The 26,019-nt window shown below is 40.2% G+C and overlaps 1 protein-coding gene across 4 annotated transcripts in view; it reads right to left on the bottom strand.

Moving 5' to 3' along the window:
• Positions 1 to 26,019, bottom strand: part of PREX1 (phosphatidylinositol-3,4,5-trisphosphate dependent Rac exchange factor 1) — a 111,085-nt gene that overhangs the window by 7,040 nt on the left and 78,026 nt on the right. For 3 of the 4 annotated variants that reach the window (XM_085558353.1, XM_085558354.1, XM_031506556.3), the window contains 20 exons: positions 24,749 to 24,891; positions 22,423 to 22,515; positions 20,233 to 20,381; positions 19,233 to 19,318; positions 17,543 to 17,679; positions 16,896 to 17,067; positions 15,490 to 15,677; positions 14,587 to 14,748; positions 13,811 to 14,021; positions 12,368 to 12,629; positions 10,484 to 10,690; positions 8,176 to 8,264; positions 7,713 to 7,795; positions 6,995 to 7,085; positions 5,206 to 5,334; positions 4,473 to 4,514; positions 2,705 to 2,922; positions 1,639 to 1,738; positions 865 to 1,008; positions 99 to 213 (listed from right to left, as the gene is read on the bottom strand). In XM_085558353.1, coding sequence (XP_085414479.1) covers positions 99 to 213; positions 865 to 1,008; positions 1,639 to 1,738; positions 2,705 to 2,922; positions 4,473 to 4,514; positions 5,206 to 5,334; positions 6,995 to 7,085; positions 7,713 to 7,795; positions 8,176 to 8,264; positions 10,484 to 10,690; positions 12,368 to 12,629; positions 13,811 to 14,021; positions 14,587 to 14,748; positions 15,490 to 15,677; positions 16,896 to 17,067; positions 17,543 to 17,679; positions 19,233 to 19,318; positions 20,233 to 20,381; positions 22,423 to 22,515; positions 24,749 to 24,891 — 2,821 coding nt within the window. The remainder of the gene's footprint in view (positions 1 to 98; positions 214 to 864; positions 1,009 to 1,638; positions 1,739 to 2,704; positions 2,923 to 4,472; positions 4,515 to 5,205; positions 5,335 to 6,994; positions 7,086 to 7,712; positions 7,796 to 8,175; positions 8,265 to 10,483; positions 10,691 to 12,367; positions 12,630 to 13,810; positions 14,022 to 14,586; positions 14,749 to 15,489; positions 15,678 to 16,895; positions 17,068 to 17,542; positions 17,680 to 19,232; positions 19,319 to 20,232; positions 20,382 to 22,422; positions 22,516 to 24,748; positions 24,892 to 26,019) is intronic. The other variant, XM_085558351.1, reaches the window with a different exon arrangement.

Genomic DNA, 26,019 nt, shown 5'->3' with positions numbered 1-26,019 from the left:
TCAGGAATGAAATATCTTTTTCATTAAATTTTAAGGCCCTTAACAAGGAGTGCTCTGAAAATTTCAATGTCTTAAGGCAAAGCAGAAGTACAAAATACCTGAGTTTACGGTAGTATTGCTGCACTTTTTCAAGTGAAACACCATTAATTTGCTGTGGGAGTTCTTCTAGAGATGAACCAGCTGGTTGTGATTGCCCCTCTGTACTCTCCAGAGCTGAAGAAGAAAACACTTTACTAAAGCTATGTTATTAGTGGTTTTTTGACATTCATTTATTTATGTCTGTATCATCTCATTGCTCAGCAGATGACTATTGGATCATGTCAAGGCTGATTCTGTTACTCTATAAATGCTTCTGTTACACTTAATGCTTTTCCTAGTACCAGAGTACAATGGTAGTATCACAGAGGTGAGCTTCACAGAAAGCAGTTCTGTCTGACAGCAATTACTTCCCATTAGTGGTCCCTTGAAAGAAATTTCCTGTGTTGTATTTTGGTGTGAATATTCGCTTATCAAGTAGATTTCTAGCCCAGATGATTCTGTCACAGTGTTGTTTATTAAAATACTTCTCTGTAGCCTGGGCACATCTCTTGATCCTACACTAGGTCAAACTATCCATGTACTCCAGTATAATGTCTCTATGGCTGAGGCATAAAAAAGCCCCAAATGAGCACATGATGTTCTCATGACTGTCTAATTCTAAAGTCTAGCACTCCCCCAGGGCTTCCTAAAATAGAAATATCTGCTTCCCAAGTGAGTCTGTAGGACTCAGATGCTTTTTTTAAGAGCTTCATGGTAATTTTTTATTTGTAATCTTTCAAAATAGGTAGTTAGCTTTTTTTTCTCAAGAAAGCTTTCTATAGACACCTTTTGTAAAGAGCACTGTGTGCAGTTTCAAGGTTCCTCCATTCTGAAACCGAGCAGGCAGCTTGGAGAAGTAGTAGCTGTCAAGATAAAAGATAACCTTCAAAGCCTGACGACTTCCTTCGATGTGGTAGACGACATGAGTATCTGGAGAAATAAAGATAAAATACTTGCTGCTTTACCACAGCCAGAGAATTGTGAAATCACTGCTATCTGAGTTTGTTAGATTACCTAATGACATATCACATCACTGTAAGGTGAATAAGGGAGAGCCTTTATGGAAAGAATGCAGGCTCTGAAATCTTATATTTAAAAGATCATAGTTAGTGTGACCTAGTATGATGTTTGATCCAAATACAGTAAATATAGTTAATAATTAGAATCCCATGTTGGTTCATGGCATTTCATATCCAGTAGACATGAAGAGAGAGATCTGTCATGGTAAGACACTGGACACTGAAAAGCTGGGAATTCACCACAGGGAGCGAGGTGCTAATTCTCAACCATATCTCCTCCCCCTGCACAGAATCACACAGATGAGGCACATTGGCACAGGCCACAGTTACACAGCACAGAACATACACCACTATTCCACTGTGTCAGTCCTGCTTTAGGGGTTGTGTGCTTGCAGGGGAAGCTGAGGGAACACAGCAGTGCTTCAGAGAAGCTGCCCAGTGCTCTCCAGGTGTGACATGGTCTCTTAGATTTACTGTAATAGAGGATATTAATCCATAGACCATACCAAAAAAAAGTGCCTCAAAGAAACAGAATACTCACTTGCTACAAGACTTCCATCCAGCTGCTTGAAAAAAAAGGCTACTTTGTCTAGTTCAGCCAGAGTAACCTGAATGTCTTCCAGCATGGTGTGCTCCTCCTTCTGTAGGGCAAGGCAACAGGTACAAATAGGTTATTATCTGCCAGAAGATGAGTGACAGAAAAGTACTGTTGTTATGAGTTCGGGACACCTAAAGCAGAGCGCAGAGCCTTCCATTCGCTCCATCCCAGCCAGGAAATCACTAACAGCTTTTTAACTCTGTGATACAACTTTAGCCACCCTTTGCTTAGATGCCATTTGATGTGATTCACGGAGTAGAGAGAGTTAAAAAAAAGTAAATTTGAAGGGATCTCTTTCTCCAAACTTTATATCTACAAATGTGAAGACAGCTGATCAGTTACTGTAAAATAAATACTGATACCTTCTATGCAATGCAAACAAATAGCAGTTCTATGCATAGGTAGTTCGGACTGTATTTTATAAAAAAATTTCCACACTCAATCTTACAATGTCTACAAAGCAGAGGAAAAATCTTCCCTTCTCTGTAATATCAGAGCTATTTGTCTGTTTAATGCCTCTCTTAGCATTTTTAGAGTTTCAGCAGCTGATCTCCTGTAGCTGTGGCTCATCTGTTCATTAGGTGCAAATTAACTATGCAAGCATAGCTCCTCTCCTTAGACATAGCGCCTCAAGCCCCAGCACCATAGACGTCTCACCAGAGAGAGACTGAACTCTATGTTTGTCTGAACTCCTGCAATACTCAGAACTTTCTCACCCATTTGGGAGATGCATGTCCTCACCAGGGGATGGCAGAGAACACTCATCCCACCAGCAGCTGGACACTAAGACCTCTAAATGCAGCAGCATTACTCCAAATATGAAGGCTGACTGTATTCTATAGTTTTCTTGTGTGACAATGGGTCCAGCATTTGTGAAGAGGTGAATATGACTGGATAAGGAATATGGCACTTGGTTGTCAGCTGCAGCTATCTCCAGAGTTTGCAGTAGTGAGAATCTGACACAGGCAAATGTAAGCAGACCCAAGGATACCACAATTTTTATTCTTACCACGTTGGGGGAGAGAAGAGACTGGTAGTTCAGTAAAACTCCAGTGGCTGCTATCTGTTCCAGCCATTTTTTGCTGGCTTCTCTGCTGCTCTCTTCATATTCCCCATTGTTGTTGTACCGATAGTTGAGAGCAGCCAGTAACTGCTCTGAAAAGGTGCAAACAGCAGCCACAAGAGACTGACAGAAGATGCAATCACGTCTCAGCTGTAGCTCAGTATCTGTCAGAGAAGGGGAGAGGAGCATAAAGAAGTTATGAATACACTCATCTTCTTTCTCACTGCCACAAAGAAGTTTGTGTTTGTGTGTGTATGCACATGACATTTGGCTTCTGCTGTAGCTTTGCACTGACTGCACAGATAACCTCTCCTTTGCTGTGTGACCTGCGTGGATAGATAAAGACAGCACAGCTGGCACAAGCACATGTTTCGAAATTTTCTAGTCCAATTGACTGTTCATTACTCCCTCTGCCATCTGCATGCTCCTTCTGACTGGAAAGAAACTAACTACTGGAAAGTAACTAACTCCTTAGTTACAACCATATATGGATTGATTCCCTTCTTTTTATGTTTATAGGTGCAAGAGAATTATTGAAAGAAGGTCTCTGCCATTACTTCTCTCCTGGGCTATTAATCTTCATCTATCCATCTGTATTTTGTGGGCTTCCCATATGCCTAATGCATTAACTGGGCCCATCCCTACAGTACCAATTGGTCTGTTTCCGGGAAGAATTTCCCCTATGTTAATTTTGCTTCCAGTGTGCCTGCCAGGCAGCCACATGCTGGTCAAATCTTGTCATGCTTCAAGGGATTGCAGGCCAGAGAGCAATATTAACAAATAAAGAGTTACTTCCCAGGAACCCCCAGCCCCTCCAGCAGACTCTGCAGTGCTGCAGCAGCCTCTCATTGGCAAGGTACTGTTCCCTAGGCAAAGAAGCTGAAGACATCACCCAGAGGCTTCGAACCTCTAGATTATTAAGACTGAACACAATAGTCTGACTAATACACCCCGGGCCCTGGGCCATATTCTTAGCTTAAGAGCAACCATCCTTCTTTCCATCATATGTTCATGGAAATGCTGCAGGAGATGGGGCATCCATAGAGAGACACTCTGGGAGACATTTTATCTGCTCTCAAAACCCAGCCTTTATGCTCAGTAGATTGGCACACAGCTTGGTTTGGACAGACTCACAGACCAGCCCTGGCAGGAGCTGAGAGATAAGTTATAGCCATACAAATCTCTGATCTTCATTCTACGAAGATTTGAGAATCAAGTGTGGCACCAGTTTCCAGTTATGCATTATGTTATTTTCACACAAAAGGACTCCAAGTAAGTGCTACAATTACAAAAAGACCGTGCCCAGGTTCCTTGTAAAGATCTGTCCCTTGCTCTGCAAGCACAATGTTTGCTGTGTGGTAACAGGTTCCTGATGTCCCCAGCGTACTTGGGTTCTCCTTGCACATGTAAGGTCTTTGTCTGTGATACAACTTAACTGTAATTTCAGTATGCCTGTTCTGTTTGCAATGATGACAGAGTCCATGGGCTCAAAAGAGTTGTGCAGTACATTACATTTTTGCTGCATGTTCTCACCACAGCAGGAAGGAGTAAAGGGAAGGAGGGTTCACTTCCATCTGAGAAGAGGGTTGTACAAAGAAAAAAACGAAGACAGAAAAACCCTGTCCCTACTTCTTGGGTATGTTTTTTTTGTAAAAGAACAAGGTCTTAGGGACTTCTTGGGTATGTTGTTTTGTAAAAAATGAAAACCCCTTACCTGTGCATTTTAACAAGGCCAAAAGCAGCTGATTCTTCCCATCTAAAACAGCGAAGAAAAGAAATGCTGTAATCAACATAATACCAAGGTATATGTGATTGCAGCTGGTTAACAGTTTCTTCATTCCCCCCAAATCCCTGGCACCTGCATGGCCCTGTCTATTTACTCTGATAGCCCTCACCTGCACAGACATGTTCATAACAAAAAAATAAAAAGTGTAAAGCAAAGAATTTTACTGGTTACGTGAGCTGTTAACTACCATGAATTACTGGAAACAAATTGCATTTGCAGATGAATCCCTAAGGAGGTGATTTCTACTCAGTGCTTCACACTGATTGGTTTCATCTCCTGTTTCAGTTCACTAGACTGCAGTGGTTTAGGATGTTGTAATATCTAATTAGCATTCACTTCACAGTTTGAAATTTACCAAACACCTCTCTTTTCATTTTCTAAAAGGGTTTAAAAAGCACAGGAAGATAGATCAGTCTGACATCAATCTGAACAGGCTGATGAAATAAAGTAAGGAGAAAAAAGTTCTTTGGAATTGCTGCACAGGTGCCATTTTACCATAAAGCATCAGGACTCTGCACACCATAACCTGCTCTACCTGGTCCTCTCTAGAGCCCAGGACAGCCTTATTACAAAATGAGTTAAAATTATGAAATCAACTGCTAGATTTGATTAAGATCTCTTCTCCCTGAAGCTAGTAACAAACGTTTCCTTATTTACAGACCTTCCACATGTTTCTGTATGATGTCAACAAGGTTCTTGATTCGCAGTGGAAGGTTCCATGGGTCTTCCTGAATGCTGGCTTGAATGTTATTCCGGCACCTAACTGTGGTTTCTTCCTTCTGTTTAAATTCTAGGAAACATGGAGTGTGTTAGCCATTTAGGAAATGCCACATAATTAAGAGTGGCTTAGGAGTTATAATGTGAATACAGATGAAAGCAGATACACAGTACCAATAGCAGTGATTGGGAATTCAAAAGATCCCTAAATAGAACTAATAAAGAGAGAGCAAAAGACTATTCCCATTGTCCCATTATCAGCAGTCTCCCTGCCTTGCTTCAGGACTGTGGGCCTGGCTGACATGCACAGTGCAGGGAGCTCTGCCCCACTCACTGGACAAACCCCTGCTTCCTCTGCCTTGAATGACCTGCAGGCAGCTGTACCAGCTAGATCCAGAGAATAAGATCAACTTTTTGGCTACAGCTGTCACAGCGGGTAATACAATGAGAAGTTCTGAAATATCCTGCTTTCTTTCACCTGATGAAAGCTAACTATTAATTATAGAGTAGAAAATTCATTCTATGTAGTTAAGCCATTGTTGGCGAGGAAGTGCATAAGCAGACAGAGAAACAAAAAAAAAATATGTCAAATAACTGATCCTGAACAGGACTAGAAGAGCATTCCAATGTCCATCCATCAAAATAAGATGTCTATGGTATCTATCAAACAGACACTGTGCTCCAGGATTCCAGCTGAGTGTAGGCAGGGCTTGTCTGTTCCTCTGTGTGATCAGTTAACTAAAAGACTCTTTCAGGGTAATTAATCTACTTTTAATAAATGAGATTCTGTTTATGCAAAATAAATGAAACATCTGGTATTTCTTCACTTCATTCCAACAGTGCATGGAAAGGCTAACAGATGCTCCTTGAATCTACAGAAATGTGAATGTGTTCATAGAGATGAGTACATATAACAGAATTTCTCATGAGTTATTTCTGGAGTCAAGGAAAAAAAAAAAAAAAGCAGGAAAAGATCTCTAGTTCTAGAGTTTGCCACCATAACTAAAAACTAGAGCCTGTGAGAGATTTGAGCTCTCACCTCCTACAGCACCTGAGATACAGCAGGAGTAGTAGGGAATATTTCAGCTTTCAAGTGAGAAAGGAAATGTAGCAAATATTTAGAAAATGAAATCCTGTGTATTTCAGGCAGAAAAGAAACCACATCCTGAGCCCCAAAACCATCAAGACCATAGAGTCATCACGCTCCCTGAGGAAAAAGAAAACAGGGTATCATCTGTTTGCTCTCTATGGGAATCAGTTTTCAAAATCAGTGTTATGTGAGGATGAATTTACTTTGGCAATCATCCATCTGAAGAAAAGCAGTGTAAGTCATTAACCAAAATGAGGTAGAATCTTTGGTGCCCTGGATGTCCAGTGGTCAGCCCCACATCAACTTATCAGAGCGCTCCTCTGCCTTGAATCTGACTATCCCTACTTTGTACCTTTTCAAATACGTTCACAGCAAAGTGGGAATTTGGAAACTTGTGAAAGAGCTGCAATAATTGAGCAGCCTGTAACAAAAGAGGCTTCTGCGTGTTTCAGGAGGAATTCCCAGGAAAATTACCTCTTTGAGATACAAAAACTTCAGTGGTCAGACATGGTACCAGCCTAATGCACCACTGGTTAGACTGCAGCGTTAAGGAACTCTGTGTGGCCATAGCACATATGCTTTCATGTTAAGCTCTTAAGTCTTGGAAATTGCACTATTAAATACAGTCAATCTATTTCTTTACCTTGCAAACTGTGGTCCATGGGAAAGTGCTTGGTTTCCTCAAAGGCCTTATTTATTCCTGGTCCTTTTAGAAGTGCATTGATTGCATCAACCTACAATTGGAACACTACCGATCAGCGTCAGTAAGACTTGCAGAAGAAAATCTGAACAGAACTCCTGTACTCCTGTGGGAAACCGCTGAAGCAGTTTTGTATTTTGGAACGACTGACACACAGCAGTCAGACTTTGTAGTCATGAACTGGCCTCAAGAGCCTCTCACATGTAATAACAGCATTTTGCACAACAACGATCTACATGCTGATGAGGTAAGAGAATAGCAAACAACTCTCTGGGATTACACATTATAATAAACACACCTGCATGCTAAACTTGTAAGAACCTCCTAAAATCTGCAAATGTGATCCATTTTCATCAAACAAAGTACTAGAAGTTTGTCCTTCTTTTTTCATGAAAGCTTTTTTCCCCTTAGTCTTATGTCTTAGGTAGGTTGATTTAAGCAAGTTGGCCTTGCTTAAATCACAAGGCAACTTTAATAACACAGACAAAAATGATGAAACTGTCCTATAATACACTTGCTTACAGTGTACCCCAAAATCTCAATAGTATGCCTTCCTCAAAATATTATTTCATAACACAATTTAGTACTTCCAATTTCTTGATTCACATTGATAAAGAGAAAGCAATACTGCAATACTGTGTAAGAATACTGCTTTACCTACCTGGTTAAAAAGGTGTTCCAGACAGCCGTGAAGTTTGTCTTGCTTGTCTAAAGGTATTCTCATATCATTGGGAAGCTCATCTCCTAATACATGAGAAATGAAAAGCTTTGAACTTACAAACATGATCTGTGATGAGCCACGGGCACACCTTCACACTGGTGTGAAGTAAATAATGATTGCTGCTTTATCTCCAATTCTTAGGCCAAAATACTCATTATTTTCATATAATGCAAGTATCCAGTAACTAAAGAAACTTACCCCTTCCTAATACCTCTCCCATGTTCCAGATTTACTGTGGTTCATTAGAAAAAGGCAAATCGGTATCTTTATGTTCTTGGGGTTGGTTTTGAAGAGAACACTGGTGCAAATTAAATATGCAAGTGCTTATAACCAGCGAAGACTTCTCTGCACTGCCAAAGGGCCAGGCACGAGTGGGATGCCTGTGGCCTGTGCACACACTCACCTGATCCCATCTCATCGCTGCCCAGGTAAGAGCTGTTGCTCCGCACGCTGGTGTAGGACAACACGGAGTCCCGGTTACTGTTACACTCACTGCGAAGGAGAGCAGAGAGGGGACTGAACAAAAGCTGTCCCCACACCCAGGCACTCACTCTGCTATTCTGCTATTGGCACTGTCTCCCCAAACCTAGTTCTGTGGAAATGAAATGACTGTAACTAATGACATGCACAACAGCCATTAAGCAGGGACTCTGGAGCTGGACTGCCACAGGATGTCTTCTTCTATTTGCAGTTAACACTGGATGCATCACCCTGCTTCTGTAAATAATGAAAATAGACATCTCCACTAAATGTTTGCTACCAATTCTCAGGGCATTACAGCATCCAAATCCAGCATATAGGGAGGCTGCAGTAGCACAGATACCAGAGGTGGTAGAGAAAATTTAGGGAATCTAAGCCACTGGAGAATCAGGCACTGCAGATCCTATAATGAAGCAGGGAGTCACGACAGCTCCATACCAGTCTTGGCTCATGCACTGAACCAAGAAAATTCTGGAAAATTCTACAGTGAATCTCCTCTCTTTAAAGTTCACTTTAACTATTCTTACTGAAAGTAACCAAAAAGACTATGGATCTCAGGCTGTCCCCTTCCAATGAAGTGACAATGACAGTGGTTTTAATGGTACAAGCCCAAAACAAAGCTTAAAAAATTCTCCACTGTCTCTGCCTTTGATGGAATTTTTAACTGAGATGAGAGAAAAATATTAGAACAACTGAAAGAACCCTAATTAGGATTCTTGCTGTCCTTTTTTTAAATCTAGTATCAAAGAAATCTGTTTCCTTCTCAGGAAGATTAATACTTATGGTAACTACTCTGCAATACAAACCCTTATGAATTACACCTCCAAATGATCACGGAAAATGGCCTTGTTGGTTATTGCAAAGAAGGTATTTCCTTATCTACAATTTGCTTGGGTTTGTAGCTAATCAATGCTCTTTTAAATCAAAACCCATGAAAACACACTCCTCATTGAGTAACTACTATCTGTAATATATGCTTAATTCTCTGCCTCTGTCTAATACAGATAAGACAGTATAATGTTTCTCAAATTTACGTGTAGAATTCTGGAACAAGTGACAAACCCAGAGAGACTGTGCTGTCACTTTGTTATCCGGAATAAATTAGCCTCAATTACAGAAATTTAAATTACAGGGATACCCTATTAACAGTGAAAGAAATAAAGCACATTTCACTCAAAAAGCTCCAAAGCACACATGCAGATTGAAATCTCACACAACAGAGATGCCCAAGATCTCAGCACTGCAAGTGCAAGCACTGCAAGAAATTCTATTTCTTTATTGACTTTGTATTTGCTGTCCTCTGAGACAATCAATATTCAACCAGACAAGACCCCAAGCAACCAATCTTACTGGCCCCTCTGAGCAAGGGACTGGAGTGTGCAGACTCCAGAGACCCTTTCCAGCACAAATTGTTCCCCTTCTGCCATTCTGGAGTCCTGCATTGGTGGCACCTACTGCTACTGGCACAAGTGCCCAACAACAGCAAGTAAAGCATCAGAACTGCAGTGGGGACATTCCAGAGACAGATCATTCATTCAGGTCCCTGGAATCCTCCCAGCTCTATGGTTTTACTAGAAATGTAAAAATGTCCTATTAAGGATGTTAAATGGCAGTGATCAGACAGGGCCACAATTTGTTATCCCACTTAATTCTGAAGCTGAGTCTCCAAATGTTTCCCCCCAAAATAGCAAGAATTGGGAGTGAGATTCTCTTTGGTAGCAAATATTCCTGGAGAACTAGCAGTCAATCATGTCCCAAAAAGATTTTGAGAAACCTGAATAAACATTTCCGTTTGTGGTTTCAAACGCCCATTAAAAATAAAAAACTCAATGTCCATTTCTGTTTCTCAGTGTCTTAGACTCTCAGGAAAATTGGCTGCAGAACCAAATGTTAATACCTGCTATTAAAAGATCAAGCAGTCTGAGAATTCTGCTGGACTTCTGTAGTTTCTGGCTACAGGACATAGAAAGTCACAATAGATCTATTTATTTAATTTTATTCTCTTTTCTAGATACCTTAGTATTTCGGCATTATTTTGGGGGAAGTATTTTTGCGGTGTATGTCTCCTGGGTAATAAATGTAATGAATATATAGGTGAAGTGAATACTCTACTAAGTGAATACTAGATAATTGGCTGACTGGAAAACAACCTGTTTGTTGAATCCATATTGGAATCAGAACTTTGAAACACAGTACTAGTAAGGTAAAAGTGGCACAATCTTCACACTGACCTGTAGGAGTCTCTGAAACTCATTGTGTCATGTCCAGAGTCTTCCTGGTCCTCCTCAGAAACTTTGAAACAGACCTTCTTGATTCCACCATGTTCAGCTTTGTCAGGATCACTTTCTTCTGTTCCCAGAGAAGGTGAGGATGTGTCCTCAGTAGGTGGTGGCTCACAGGCACCAGCTTCTGTAGGTTCTGTTATGGTGGACAAAAGTCTGCAGAAGCACAACATAGAGCTCTCAGTCCCACAAATGAACTGTCACGACTAAGGCTAGATGCAGCTATGTGAAATCAAAGCTACCTTTGTGAGCACTTTACATAGACTACTACTCAACATCTGATCTGAACATGCTCTCAGTTGAGGCCATCCCCCCTTGTTCTGTCACTCTGGGCTCTTGTAAAGAGTCTCTTCATCTTTCTTGCAGGCTCCCATCAGGTACTGGAAGGCCACAAGTAGGTCACCCCAAAGCCTCTTCTCCTGCCAACAATCCCAATTCTCTCAGCCTTTTCCCACAGCAGAGTTGCTCTGTCCGTCTGATCATCTCCATGGCCTCCTCTGGACTCTCTCCCACATTCTTCCTGAGCTGGGCACCCCAGAGCTGGAGGTAGCTCTGCAGGTAGGGTCTCACCTGAACAGGGCAGAGGGCAGATTCCCCACTGGCTTCACCTGCTGCTCACACTGTGGGGCTGAGCCCAGGACACAGATGGCCCAGGACTGAATGATGCTGCCAGTGTACACAGATGGCTTATGTCCAGCCTCTCAGCCACCAGCACTCCCAGGTCCTCCTTGGCACATCATCTTTCAGTCCCTTTACTCTCCAGCCTGTCCCGACTAGGTGCACCACCTCGCACTTGGTCTCGTTAAACCTCAGGAGATTCCCATGAATCCCAGTTCCCAAAAGGTCCTGTTTCTACAGGTACCCTACTTCTATAAGGTGTAACTTAATCACTATAACCATGGTGGCCTGAAAGTCCTCCCTATCTTCCTCCAAGGCACTGGATTTCTCCTTCTCAGCTTGCTGGCTTCTACCCAGCAGCTACCACCCTTCTGTCAAAATACATCTTGAGACCAAGGCGCCATGTGCTTTCCACTCAGGTGAAGTTTTGGTCATGTGCTGCTTTTGGCAGGGATACAGTAAATTTTTTTTCCATGGGCTGGTATGGGATGGTTGTGGATTTGTGCTGAACACAAAGCTGGTAATACAGAGATGGTCTTGTTACTGCTGAGCTAACACAGAACCAAGGCCTTTTCTGCCCCTCGTAGGGCCACACGGGGAGGCGGCTGGGGTGTGTGCGAGACTGAGAGGAGCCACAGCCAGGACAGGTGACCCCAACTGACCCAGGGGATATTCCAGATGATGTAACACCATGCTCAGCATTTAAAGTGGGTGGAAAAGGAGGAAAGAGGGGCTATTTGGAGTGATGGTGTTTGTCTTCCCAAGTCAGCATTGCACAAGATAGGACCCTACTCTCCTGAGGGTGGCTGAATACCTTCTTGCCCATGGGAAGCAGTGAATGAATCCTTGGTTTTGCTTTGTCTGTGTGCAGCTTTTGCTTCAGTTGTTGAACTGTCTTTATTTCAACCCTTATTTCTGCCTTAGGCCAGACAAAATCTCAAAGGCTCTTTACAACAAATAGATTCTTATTTTGGAATATACAGTAAGAAAAGCAGTGGCTGTCAAATTCAGGTAGACTTTTAGAAGCAAAAGAATAATACAAACACTAGTGGATCTGCCCAGGAGTAGATTTAACACAACCAGTGAGGACTTGTCATACAAGGGCAGGGTGAAGAGGCTGACAGCTGGGGCTGACAGCACAATGTGCTTTTGGAGGTTATTTCCTCAATATTATAAGAATTTCTTTCCCCAGTGCATACAGGATTTTGTACTCACTTATTTATCTGAATGACATACTGCTTCATTTCCTTCACTGCAATGTCTAGTTTGTTAAAAAGGTGCAAGTAGGAGTCCTGCATCTCCCAATCTTCCTGTTTCAGCAGAAAACTGAGTCCCCTTTCTTCCCAAATTGCTCCTCCATTCTGCTGGCCAAAGCTACCATCAGGTTCTCCACCTTCTGGGGCTGGACATCTCCAAGACGGTGCAGCCATAGTGGTGATGCAATGCTGAGTATATGACACTGGATTTAAGGTACCTACTAAATATAAAAGGATTTAGTTAGTATGGCTCTCATTACTTTCTCCACTCCATCCCAGTGATGATCATTTAGGATAAGTGGAGTTTGACAGGAAAAACTAAAATTTCATAGACCTGTTTTATATAATTACATTATATAACAAAATCATTCTGGAAAAAATACCCAAAGAAGTTGGGCTTTTTTTCCTGTTATGCCAACTAGATATTTTGAACTTACTGAAGTTCAGAAACTGGCTAGATTATGGAAGTAAAGACCTACGTCCACATGTATGCTCATACAGAAAACTTAGAAGCCCTCTAAAAGCTTTTGTTGAAAAGTTAATGCATTTGGGTTCTCAGGAATCAGTCTATGCTATTATTTGAGCTCTACAGACATTTACACTTAGACACATACATATAAAGGAATAGGATTCTGTCCTTACAGAAGATAAATTAATTATTTTTCATTTAGAATTGCTGACAGTTTTGGTGCAGTACTTTGCTACCTACCTTAGCTCACATTAAAAATTCTAGTGCACAAGCAAGCAGGCGTCCTTTACAAACCTCAATTTGAATAGTCAATGCCATTGTTCAGAAAGTTGGTTAGTCTATAGTTCCCTCTTCCAAACATTCCTGCACTCTGATCTTCACAGGGCAATGAATCAGAAGCATGTTAAGTCAGACCATGATAAAAAAAATGTTGGAACTCAAATAACCAGATTGTAGGAGAAATGCTGCATGGCAGCAACTTATCAGAAAATAGATCCCCTGACACAGTAGAGACTTTCAACTCCAGTGCATGGAATTCATTTAATAATGAGAGTAGAAAGCAGCACTACAATGTTATTGACTTCAGTTTCCCCCCTGAATGAAGCACTAGCATTGTTATCGGCCCCTGCTCACTTCTGGTGAGCAAGTCACCTCTACTAAGGGCAACAGCACCCTGGCCATGTAACTACCATGAGATCATGCTCAAACAGTTCATCTAGCAAAAACATGGCACCTGAAGCCCCTCTATGCTTGAAGCCATTACTTTTTCACAACACAAGAAGGCTGCCATTTAACTATAACATTTTAAGGAGAACAAAAAGAGTACTGGCAAGACTATGTTTTCTTGGAACTTACATTTGACCTTGCTGAGCAGTGGAAAAACACAACTTTTTATACAGATCAAATCAGTATGACTTGGAAGTTAATGATCACCTTGCTCTGGATCAAGACCAATAATAGAAGGTTTCCGTCCAATGCGAATACTGAACGATCTCCCTGCTGAGGTAGTGCTTTTGGGGTATGATACCTCCATGAGGTTAATATGGCAGTTGGTGGGGCAGAAATCCATGCTGTTGAGGGAATGAGGTTCCATAATGGCTTGTTTGAAGGCTGGGCTCACCTTTGTTTTCAATTCATCTGCAAACTGGGAGAAATAAAGTAGGTGTGTGCTACTGCACCTTCAAAAAAAAAAAAAATTTGAAGCAATACAGACAATTCTTTTCTCTTCCTGCCTCCTATTCCAGAAACCCAGGAATTCAGATTTCTGATGCAGCTGGAATAACACACGAACAAAAAGCTCATAAAACAACAAAGGAAAACAATTAGCTATATCTCCTAGCACTCTTTTTTCAAGCAGCTCAGGTAACTGCAGGCAAAAAGCACATACACTTAGTTTACACCATGATACACTGTAGTTACATTCATGTTAAATAAGACATTCATCAATTTGTTCTCATATTGATTCATTAATACAGTGGAAATTAACCTGCAATAATATGTCTTAACCCACAGCTCTGACAAGCAGAAAGGAGTGATTTAAAGACAAGGTATTTTCACTCAAAACTTGCAATTTCAGTAACTTGCTGTTCTCATGCCTCCAGGATACCCACCTCAGAAACAGTTTGGATTCATTAATAAAGAATACTAAGACTCACTTAACACAATGAAGTATTGTCTCAAGACTTCACCAATTATTAGTAGTGTTGTACCTCTTGATAGCTCGTGAGCCTCCTGCTAATGCTTTCCAGCTTAGTGTCGCAGATTTGCCGGAATTCATACTGGGGCATGGTGGCCACAGCACTGCTTAGAGATATGAGTCTTTCACAGTTCTTTACAAAATGACTGTCCTCTGCAGCAAAAGCCTCTAAAACCTAAACAAAAAGACAGGATATCAATGGTATGAGTCCTGGCAGGGAGGGAAAATACAGTTTTCTTCTCCTCAGTGAGAGGCAAAGGTTGAAAAAAGCTGCCTCCAGAGCAAGCTGCCTTTTTTACTGCCTGAGGATTACTAATGTGTCTAATCACCGGAGTTATCTAACATTCCTTAAAAATGTTTAGAATTATGGAAGCGGATCAAAATATCCACAGTCCAAGTTACCTGCTCTAGCATGCTTCCATGGGACATAACAATAGCATTACTGGCATGCAACAAACATTCACTATTAGCTTGTTTTTGTCAGAGATGACCAAGCCACTCAGCACTCTCTGCTGCTTTCCAAAAGCAGCAGTTCTACTCAATTTCTGTTGCAACCCATCCAGACTCTCAGGTGGGAAAAAGTTGCTTGATTTTCTTGCAAGGTAAAGCAAATCCCTGGTTGAAAAGATTAATCTTATGTATCAGCAGAGTGAATGTTACCAGGCAGATAAAAGCAAGAATTCCACAGCTGAGGGCTCCCCTCCAACTGCCTCAATAGCTGAAGTCCTGGAAGTACTTGCTGATTACTTATACCAAACAAGCTATTGTAACTCATTCTAGTGAACAAAATTCTAAGCAGGGCTGAGAAGACCAATGTCAACCTCAACTGAAGAGCCAAGCCCACAGCAGCCAATAATAAGCTATATTATTGGCTTCCCATTCTATTTAGGCAAAAGCTGACCACAGTTTTCCGTACCTTTGCAGTGAGAATGAAGCAACCTTTTGGTTCCACAATTTTCTCCAGGACAAAGGATTTGATTCCTGAACTGCTAACATATTCATATACCACCCCGTGCTCCAGGTGGGTGTTATCCACAGTCAGGCTGATGAGAGGGGTTTCTTCACCAATGACCAGTGGAGAAATAGCAGTCTGTGGTGTCTGGGCTGGAACCAAAGTAAGTCATTAGAGGTGTCTGGCAGCACACGTGAACACAGGCCTGACCGGGCAAGAGAAACCTGCTGAGAAGGATATTGAATGCAGAGACATAACCTTTGGCTTAAAGAATGTCTCTAACTATGTGCTGCTGGAGACTGAGAGAATATGCATAGGAAGACATTTGCTATTGGCCATTAATGGAGACAGTGACAGAGTTTTAGATAATACACGTGCTCCAATCCCCATTCTGATGTTCTTCCATGTATGTGTGCACATATCCATGCTCAGGACACTACTTCTAGTTCTGTTCATGGATCCTAGCAGAAGCTTATAAAGGAAGGGAAGTATGTTAAGCTGTTGTCTGCAATAACTCTGGAAGACTGAGGCAGGGATGTGGTGAGGAGAAAACGTTTTTTACACAGAGCAATTCTATTGTCACTAGAGACCAGATTCAAGTTCCAGTCATATTGAGATTTACCAGGGAGTTGCTCACACACTTCTACCAGGGTGCTGCTCCAGCTGTTCCACTGCTGGAACACTCTGACTCTGTGACTTTTACCAGCATCTACAGACCTTGCATGGGATCCACACAGACGTGCATCTGCTCCTGGAGAAGTTGCCAATGGCATTCAGAGAGTCCAGGCTCAGTCCTTTGGATTAAATTTTGCTTTTGTTGTCTCCCTTAACATCTGCTTTTCCAAATAAGCCCTCAACATGAAAGTAGACCTGTTTTTTGAGCTATGCTTTCAGAAGTTGGAGGAAATACACCTACACTTTTTCCTGAAATGGTGGCAACATGCCTTGAAAACTTGCTCCAGATAGAAGAAATTTAAATCCTAATTTTTAGTCAAAAATACCAGAAAATACAGATTATTCTAGCTGGAGTTACTTGCAGACATTCCCTCTCCATCAGCTACTGCCCATAAATGCATGGTTTGCAGGGGCTACCAAAGGCTTCTAAAAATGCTGAGTCTCTTCATTCCCATAACTGGCCGTCTTGTAGAGAAGAGAGAGTCATAGGTGCATAATTTCTATGTGCATCTCAATTTTTTCATCCCCTGAATAAACTGCAGCAAAAAAATATGTCTTCTGGCAGACCTCATTCAATTACAAAGCTTTGCTAAGACAAGAGATATTCTACAATAATAATTATATTTCTACTGTGGTTTTCCTTCTGAAAGCCCCTCAATTGTCCCTAGGTTTTCTTCCCCCATGAGAATCTTTACCTGATTCCTGTTGCCTGCTTTGAAGGTGCTCCAGTTGGGCATGTCCTTCTAGTGCAGAGCTGTCTTTGCTGGAGCCTGGGCGATTGCCATTCAAACATGCAGGGGATGCTGCTTGCTGAACTCTGTCCTCCTCAGCATCTTCATGTGTTCTGTACACCCACTGGTACAACCCCTTTCAAGAGATACAAGCTTCAGCTAGAACCTCAAAATGCTCAATCTCCAAACATTTGGACTACAGAGATGAATATAGCTATTAATTCTATACCTTCTAAGTAGGCTGAAATATCAACTATTGTATGTCTTCTAAGTAGGCTGAAATATCCCCCAGCTTTTCTCTGAACTTCAGAGAACACAAAATTTAGATCAATAGCTGGGTAAACTTCCATGGTTAGCAACAGTTAATAATTTTGTATTAATTCTGTATGCATGAAATGGCTTTCATATTATTTGTAGGTGTTTTGCAACTATGGAAAATGGAATCAGGCCCCCTCAGTGATAGCAGGACCCTGGCATAAAAGCAAATTAATCAAAACAAACATGTAGATCTTCTTTTTCTGAATATTTAGTGAGCATAAAAACAGAGGAGTAGAGGAGGGCAGAAGAAAGGTGGGAATTAATGTACTTCCTTTGAGATTGTGCATTCATACCAGTGCTTCCTGCTGCCTGGTCCTATAGGCTGTGAAGTGCTCCAGAACTTCCTTGTAATTTCCATATGTTGCATTATTCCCATTAACTTTCAAAATACACTGCCCTGGATGAAGGCCTACAGCTGCAGCCTCAGAACCTGAAAAATAGCAGGAGGGAAGCTAGACAGAAATGCCAACTGCCTATGGATGAGAACACTGAAAGAGTTGCAAAAACTTTCTGGTTAGAAAAAGTAAGTAGAGCTGGGTCAGTCCTGTCATGCCTTTGCTACTATTCAGAGAGCTTTGCTGTGTAAGGATAACGTCATGTGTCTATCCTTCATGTTTTCAGCAGTGCTGGGAAAAACAGAAATCTTCTAGATCTAAATGTGCTTATGCTAGAAATTGACATTTCTGTGGGAAATTCTTTAGGATTCTTATATGGTTCTCTTTTAGCCTTATGGTTACATTAGCTGTGGCCTTGCTTAAGTACAAACTGTTATATTTGTTCCAGCCTCTTGCACCCGGAAGACAGAACACTTGCATGTTACATAATTTGCTACACAAAAACACTATGATGTCAAATGTAACTTGTCTTTTCCAGGCAAAATCCCAAAAAAGAACAACCTTCCTAGCTGCAACTTTCAGCTTGCACTCCAAATAGTGAAAAAGTGGTTGTAGGTGCTGCTATAAAATGCTGTAATAAATGTTTGTCCCTGGGACACACATGGCTGGGCAGTGCCATCTGTGGGCACTGCCTAAGCTAACTGCACTCAGCTGGAGACACACGTTTGTTCTGAAGGAAGGAACTGGTGTATGTCTAAAAGGTAAAAGTCTAAAAGATTATCTGCTTAACATAAAGGTTAAAGCTATGCTTTACTTGTAGCTCAGTTAATATGTCAGGCACAGAAGTTCTAAATATCTCTGTCAAATTGTGTTTTCTCCTTTAAAAAGATCAAGGACAGCAGTTTACAGGAACATATGACTATGTAAAGGGAGAAGTAATCTCCAAGTCTTATGCCATAGTTTGTGATGTCTAGATTGTGTTATGATTTGTGATGTCTAGATTGTGTTATGACTTGTCTACCAACCTGCTGATCCTATAGCACCTTCAGAACCCAGATCCAAATTGTGGACAACTACAGGTAAAAATATCGAGGAAACAACAGACAGAATGACCCCTCAACTTCTCCTCAACCATCTCAGTTTTACAGGGTTTTTTTTTCCCTGTGGCTGTTAAGCTTTACCTTAGTAGTCTCAAAAGAAATAAGGGAAGGGTCACTAAGCAAGTCCATTTCTAGCTTGCAAGAGCTAAAGTCATAAAGCCTTCTAAGGAGTCCATGGTACTGTGTATTGCAGCATTCAAGTTTCTTCCACTGTGGAATTAAATTATTCCTCGTATTACATTGATGGGATTGGAGACCCAACACTCAGTTCATAATAATGATACTGTTTGTCTTAGAATATATTTAGGTGATATACAATTTGAGGCAGGAAATCGCATACTGTGAGTGTGATTCTTGTCTATCACAGGTTCTTGTCACTATGGTCACTAAATTTATCAGAACTTGTATAGAACAAGCTAGACAACAAAACCTGGATCTTTGTTGAAATACATATCTATATAGATATATAGATATATACACATTATATGCACAAGTCTATCTATTCAGCTGTACTATCAACTTAACTGTACCACAGAGCTTCTCCTTACCTCTTCCAACTGCATGAACATATGGTGGTGCTGCTCCCCGGATCTGAAAGCAAAGTGCTTCAGGACAATCAGGGATTTTAATAATCCTGCAGATAAATAACGGAGAAGAGAAAGCATGGTTTTAATTTAGGCTGCCAGAGTTCTGGGCAGTTCTTACCAGAATCTTTTCTTGGCATTCTCAACTGGGTTTGCATGAAAGTAAGCATTCAAAGTGTTTACAAATAAATAAGAAATAAACAGACTTGAAGAAATATACTCCACCTTCAATCTCCAAGGGATTTGGGAGATTCTGTTTGTTAATTAAAATTTGTCTCTTCTTGATTTATTACATCTTTAAGTGAATAAACACTTGACAGAAACTTTCTAAGGCATTTATGTTCACTTCCATTTCTACGCAAACTTCAGTGCAGCTGTGCTGACCTATATCAGCAGAAGATTTTTTCCCACTAAAAAGTTTTAAAGAAACAAAACAGACCGGACAAGACCTCCTGGACTAGAATTCAGCAACAAATGGTCACTGAGATGTTCAGTTCTATGGCACATTCTGGGATTACAGAATCTAACAATTCACAAGACATTAATGAGGGACAGCTCTCATTATAAGAAACAATAACAGACTGGAAAACTGTAAGGGCTGATATTGTTAGAGTCATCCAAAAATAAGCCAAGCTTTAATGGGTGGAAATCGTTTTCCAATACACATAATAGAGTGTGAAAATCTTCACACCTGAGAAAGAATTACAATCTTTGCAATCCAATTTTGTTTGTATACAAGGAATCCAAAAGTAATCTGCAGTATAAAGAGAATGCAGGCCAACCTCTCCTAGCAGCCCAAGGGTCATCACTAAAAACAATCCATGAGTCTTGTACCTCTCATTTCTGTCATGTTTTCCTATTGAGTGGCTTCTGCACAGCAAAGTGTTTACACAGGTTTCACTACAGCTACTTAGTAACTGACATTTCTCAATAATCTTTTCTCTCTGCCCATCTTGGCACTTACTCCTTTGATTTGGTGGCTACCAGAAGCCTAAGTGGCCTTCGTGAGCAGAAGGACTGTGATAAGATGGTTTCCACTTCAGCAAACGGGCGTAGGAATACTAAATCCTCATTGATTGAATAGATTTTTCTTCCTGCTTGCAGGCCAGCCATCTGCAAAGGGAACAAACACCACAGAGCACTTTGGAACACTGGCAGCAACTCTGAAAGCTCAGGCTTCAGGGTTCAACTGTTCCCTACTTATGGACATTGCTTGGATTACTTTCACATGGAATACCCTATAAGTAGTGTTGGTTCATCAAGTCATTTGTCACTCCTCCTTAAAGTTTTCTGCATTTACAAAGATATTTTGCCAGTATCCTTAGAAATATGCCACTCTACAGATGTATCTTAATTTGCAATTAATAAATCTTAGTACTTTTCTGCTACAAATTTTAAAGGGACTAATTAAAATAGGAGACTATAAAAAAACAAAGGGTGAGGGGACACAACTGAAAGCTAGAGTCCCATAATAGACCGTCTGTGATACCCAGTGAGATGCAGAAGTGTGACTTCCCACACCTTGGGCACAGGAGCTGTGGACAGTTTTCAGCCATCAGCCTTGCAAAACCAACCTATACCCAATGACAGAACTGGGTATAAGTTATTCAGTAACCTGGTTTGAAATGGTGATAAGAATTGCCTCTACTTTAAGTGAAGCACTAGCTCTTCATTAGCCTAAAAAGCCATTCGATTTTGCACCTAATTATCCTAGGTTTTGCACCTAACTTTAGTTATTTGGCAATGGTCACAGATCCAATGACAAGACTGAGATCCTCTACAATGCCCACTGGACAATAGCCTCAAACATACCCTCGATGATCTCTACCAGTTAAAATGTAACATAGCAACATTTGGACTAGATGTTAATTATCAAGGAACCATTAAAAATTTATTAAACCTTCTAGACTATAATTACTTCATATAAATTCAAGGTTCAGCAGTTGAGTTTCCTTCTAAATGTGTCAAACCCTTTTCTATTCTGCGCGGAATCCACTAACAAGTTTCTTGACTTGAAAAAGGAGATCCACACAGCATTACTCTCACATAGACTCTGGCTCAGGGAGATGCAGATTTAGTTCTTTGCTGGACCAGTATTATTAGATCAAGTTCAAAAGACGGGCTCATAGCTAAAGATCATCTTGAAAGATCAAGAAAAAAAATCCTTAGAAAATGGTGTGCTGCCGTCCTCAAACACAACAGATTTGCAGGCTATTCCCCAAGCTTCCAGCCAAAAAAAGGGCAGAGGATTATCCGGCAGGCAATGGTTCACAGCACATGTTTAGATTAGTAACAGTTTTGGTCTGGTTTCTTTGGTGACCATAAACCAAATTAATCAGGAACACTGAAATAATTTCATTCTAACACTCAACTTCAGTTCAAAATTCCTTCCCATGTGACATTTTCAACTTGCTATCTGTCCACTTCAGCTATTTCCATTAGGCGAGTCACCCAGGAGTTATTTGTAGTCCAAAGCAGTTACCAACAAATTTTAACATTGACATTCAAAACTTCTGTAATAGTTGTCCAGGACTTTTAATTAGAAGCTTTGTCCTGAGTGCCACAATTTACTGTGAAACCCTTGACACATCATCAGCAGTGTATTTGTGCCTTACGGAAGATCACACTGTGTGATCCACATAAGAATTCTGTAGGGCTAAATGTCTGATTAAGAAATACTCAGATCATAAGACATTTTGGGCCATCTATATGCTTCAAAGAAACAAAGCACATATATTCTGTAGAACTCCTAAAAAATACCATGGAGAGAAATGACTGCATGCTTCTTAAGGGGAAAATAGATATCTAAAAGTACAGCTTTCATTCAAATAAATCTGTTTCCCCATTAAACATCTTTGCTATCTCAAAAGAGTGTTACTTTCCCTCCTTCCTTAAATGAAAGTTGCTAAGGAACCTGAGGTAAGCTACCATCACACACATACAGCTCTCATCCTATCTCTTACCAATAATTCAAGTCCCCCAGTAATGCCAAAATACTTATCAATTTACAGAAACAGTTTATTACCAGGAATTGTAGAAGACAGCCATCTTCTATTAGCTGCCTTTAAAGGAAACAGATTTTTAAAGGATGGTTTGTAACTTTTCTAAGTATTGAAACATTCTTAGATACCCAAATATGAATGTGAGGTCCTACCTCGGCAGAGGACTCTCGTCGAACTGACTTCACCACAATTGCTTTGTTCTTTTCTTCTATGTCAAATCCATAGTCATCCTCTTCTGGTAAAATCTTAAACAGAGCAAATAGTTACACACATTAATGCTTCATAAATATGGAGTTCACAGAAAAGGTGAAGACTGGAGATGAGAAATTAGACTTTTCATGCAAGCCACAACTAATCTGGACTTCTATCATAAGATGGAAAGGGACTACCAGATCATATGTTCTGACTGCCTACAAAACATGAGCCATAAAATTTAATCTAAGGTATTTCTGCATTGAGCCCTTAATAAATATTAAAGCAGATTTTCCAGAGCTACTCAGGTATGATCTGCCATCTTTAAGAAGTGAATAATCTATTCCCACCCTTGAGAGTTTTTTCCAATGGTTAATTAACTCTTCTTTTAGAAACTGCAATTGATTTTAACTCCTAGCCCTACATCCTTCAATAGATCTTTCACTTTTGGATTATGGAGTTCATTATTATTCAGTATTTTCCATTGGTGAATGTACTACAGATTGAGTGCAGACATCTGTTTATTTCTCAGAATACATCCCACCGATGTGGTAATGAATGATCTGAGTGCTTCTCAGCTATCAGTTTCACACAAATTGCAGATCTCAGGCCTACCTCTTATAGATCTAACTACACTCTACATGATTCTACTGCATAATGGCAGTCTGATGGCTAAAATTCCATCTAATGAGAGGACAATTCCTGACATCCATAAGTCCTTCCTCTAGAGACAGGCACATAGGCTTTGTGTAAGGGAAAAAACGCCAACTCCATACCCTGTACTCAGTTTGTACCTTACATGGTAGACAGAAGCCTTCATAATTCTTGCTCCTGAATTTCTGCTTCCTCTTGTTTGCACTGAGGTCACATAGACCTGCCTTATATATATTCTTTAAAATAATATAAATAATGACAAATATACATGTCACTCATCCTTTTCTAGTGGTTTATTAACAATAAGTAAAAAGTTTAACAACTCACTTCCCATTACAGAAAAATAAACCAAGCCTAGCCACTGGTAAATGGACAAGTGGAAAATATCTAAGTGATAAATATCTTGCATTTGAGTAAATATTATGTATTTAAGAACCATCTGATGAAACAAGAACAGATTTAAGAAGAAAAATAAAGCTACTCAATCTAGCATGCCATGGGGGAAAACAAATTACTCAGAATAGTTTTCTTGCTTCTGATGATTTTTGCACTATTTTAAAACACTGTTCTTTTTCCTTTAAAGTCAATTCCATCAGATTATAAATGTCCTTTTATGGGAAATCACCTTGGGGGGAAAAAAAAGTCAAGAATCAGAATAATTCTGTCCTGCAGGAGCCATACAGTCAAGTTAAAATAATGTATAGCAAAATATCTGGGGAAAAGTCCTTTTCAGGTGATGTTCACATTAGAGGATGCACAAGAAAGTAGAAAGACTGGATGGTAAGTTTCCCATTCTTGGCTATTTTTAAGTATTTTCAGAAACAATGCTAGTAGTGCTTGTTCAACAAAGGATTTTGGAAAATCAGGTAAATTGCTGGTTAGATTTTTAATGTTGCAAGTGGAATGAATTTCAGCCCAACACAACACATACTTTTATCACTTCATATTTGGGATTGAATGGAAAATTTCCAGACTACTTCTCCTCTCCAATTTGCACTTTACACTTGAAGGGACTATTCAGATTCTTCTGTTGAATTTTGAAGGCATTTGTGAAATAGTCATTCAAAAACCTGGAGGCTTTGATATGCCCAACTTCAGCTGCCAGCAGCTACACAACCTTACCTATCTCTTGCAGTGCAGCCACCATTACTTTGCATGAAGCTCTTTTATTTGCTATTATTTTTAATAGCCTACCTTGCTCTGATCACTGGTATTGCAAATATGAATTGTTTGAAAGCAGAGAACTAAAACATTTTTAAGAAACCCTATGTGCATCAACATTAGGAACTTCCTGTGCTGGAGGCACCCCTTATGAAAAGGCAGGCTATGGATAATATTCCATTTGCAATACCTGGAGAAGGAAATGATTCTCCAGAAAGGGGCCTGCAATGTAAGGATTTCCTGTGCTCCTCGAGTAAGTTATGCAGTCTGCCTAACCAAAACGTCAGAGATATAGAAGTTGGAGATATGCAGCAAAGCAGATCAAGAATTAGTAGCATTTATGCAGTGAAGAAAAAACCTAGCTACACGTGCATTTTCCCATTTTAATTCTACTCTCATTATTCTCCTCTATTATAAAACAATACCATTTTAGCAGAAACAGTAAGGTTTACACATTCACATATTTCTTACCAGAAGATTCTTTCCCAGGATGTTTTCCACAAGCTTGAAGTCATTACGTAATTGCTTGCCCTTGGAACTGGTGCCCTCCATCTCCTCATCAGCATAAAAGCGGAAATATAATGATTCATCCTTAAATTCACTTTTCTCCAGGACTGGAAATTATATATATGAAGTATATACATGCATTTACATGAAGGAAAAAAGAGAAAAACAGAAAGTTAAAGGAAATTCTAAGTATTTCCCCAATCTTTACAGAACACAGACCGGATACATCTCTATCAGTCAGTTCCTCAGCTCTGTATTTTTAAGCCAATTCTGTATTTTAGGACAAGAATTTTCTTCATAATGCATAGTAGCTCATGACATGATGTGAGCTCCCAGGCATGCAGGATTTATATAAAATGTGAAATATCCTTTTGGAAAGAAGATGCTAGTCAAAACCTCACACGCCTTTGCTACATCCAAATGAATATAAAAAAACTATAAAAGGAGCCAAGAGGGGTAAAGGGCTGTTTAAAAGCACATAAGGTGTCCACATAGACTAAGGCTCAACCTTAAAAAAATAATTGAGATGGAAATGAGATCTACAAAATTCTAGAAGGCATAAAAAAATTCTTCATCATCTTGTATTTTCAAATACGAGACCTGGGGCCTTCAAATGAAAGCAGCAAATGATGACGAACTCCTACATTCAACATGCATTTATGCAAAGGTCTTCCTTGACAAAGAATTCAATAAATGCCCAGAACAAACCAAACTCTTTAAAAAATACCACAACTATTCTTACATTACTCTTAACTACTATGGAAGTTCTCCCTAAGTTATTTACAATAATCTGCTCTCAGAAACACTATTCAAAATACAGTGAGCAAATGTTATCTATGACTAAAATTGAAGGTTTCATTTGACAAACTATGTTTACTCTTAGGATTTGTATGTTCTATTTCATATAGCTACAGATCTGATTTGTTTACTTCCCCTGTTTGGGGATGGATGATGTCTAATTTGGGATTTGGCACTTCAGATTTGGATGCCTCAGCACTGAGGATTGTGTTTGTTATCCAAGACACGAGAACTATGCAATTTTATTTAACAGCTGATATTTTTTGGTGATATTTAAGGAGAGCTCTAGGCTTGTGCATTGTTCACGTGACTCTGGAAGAGATGCAGTGACAAAACATGCTCCTTCTAGCTTGTCTAATCCCTTCAGTGCTTCCCATAACTATCAGCAAATGGCTTCCCTTGGGAAAGCACCAGGCCTAGCCATGTATTAGCTCATG

This window comes from Lonchura striata, chromosome 20, assembly GCF_050655825.1.
Source record: "Lonchura striata isolate lonStrDom1 chromosome 20, ASM5065582v1, whole genome shotgun sequence".
Taxonomy (NCBI): Eukaryota; Metazoa; Chordata; class Aves; order Passeriformes; family Estrildidae; genus Lonchura; species Lonchura striata.
Note: the sequence above shows the minus strand (reverse complement) of the source record. Positions and strands in the feature narration are given on the sequence as shown.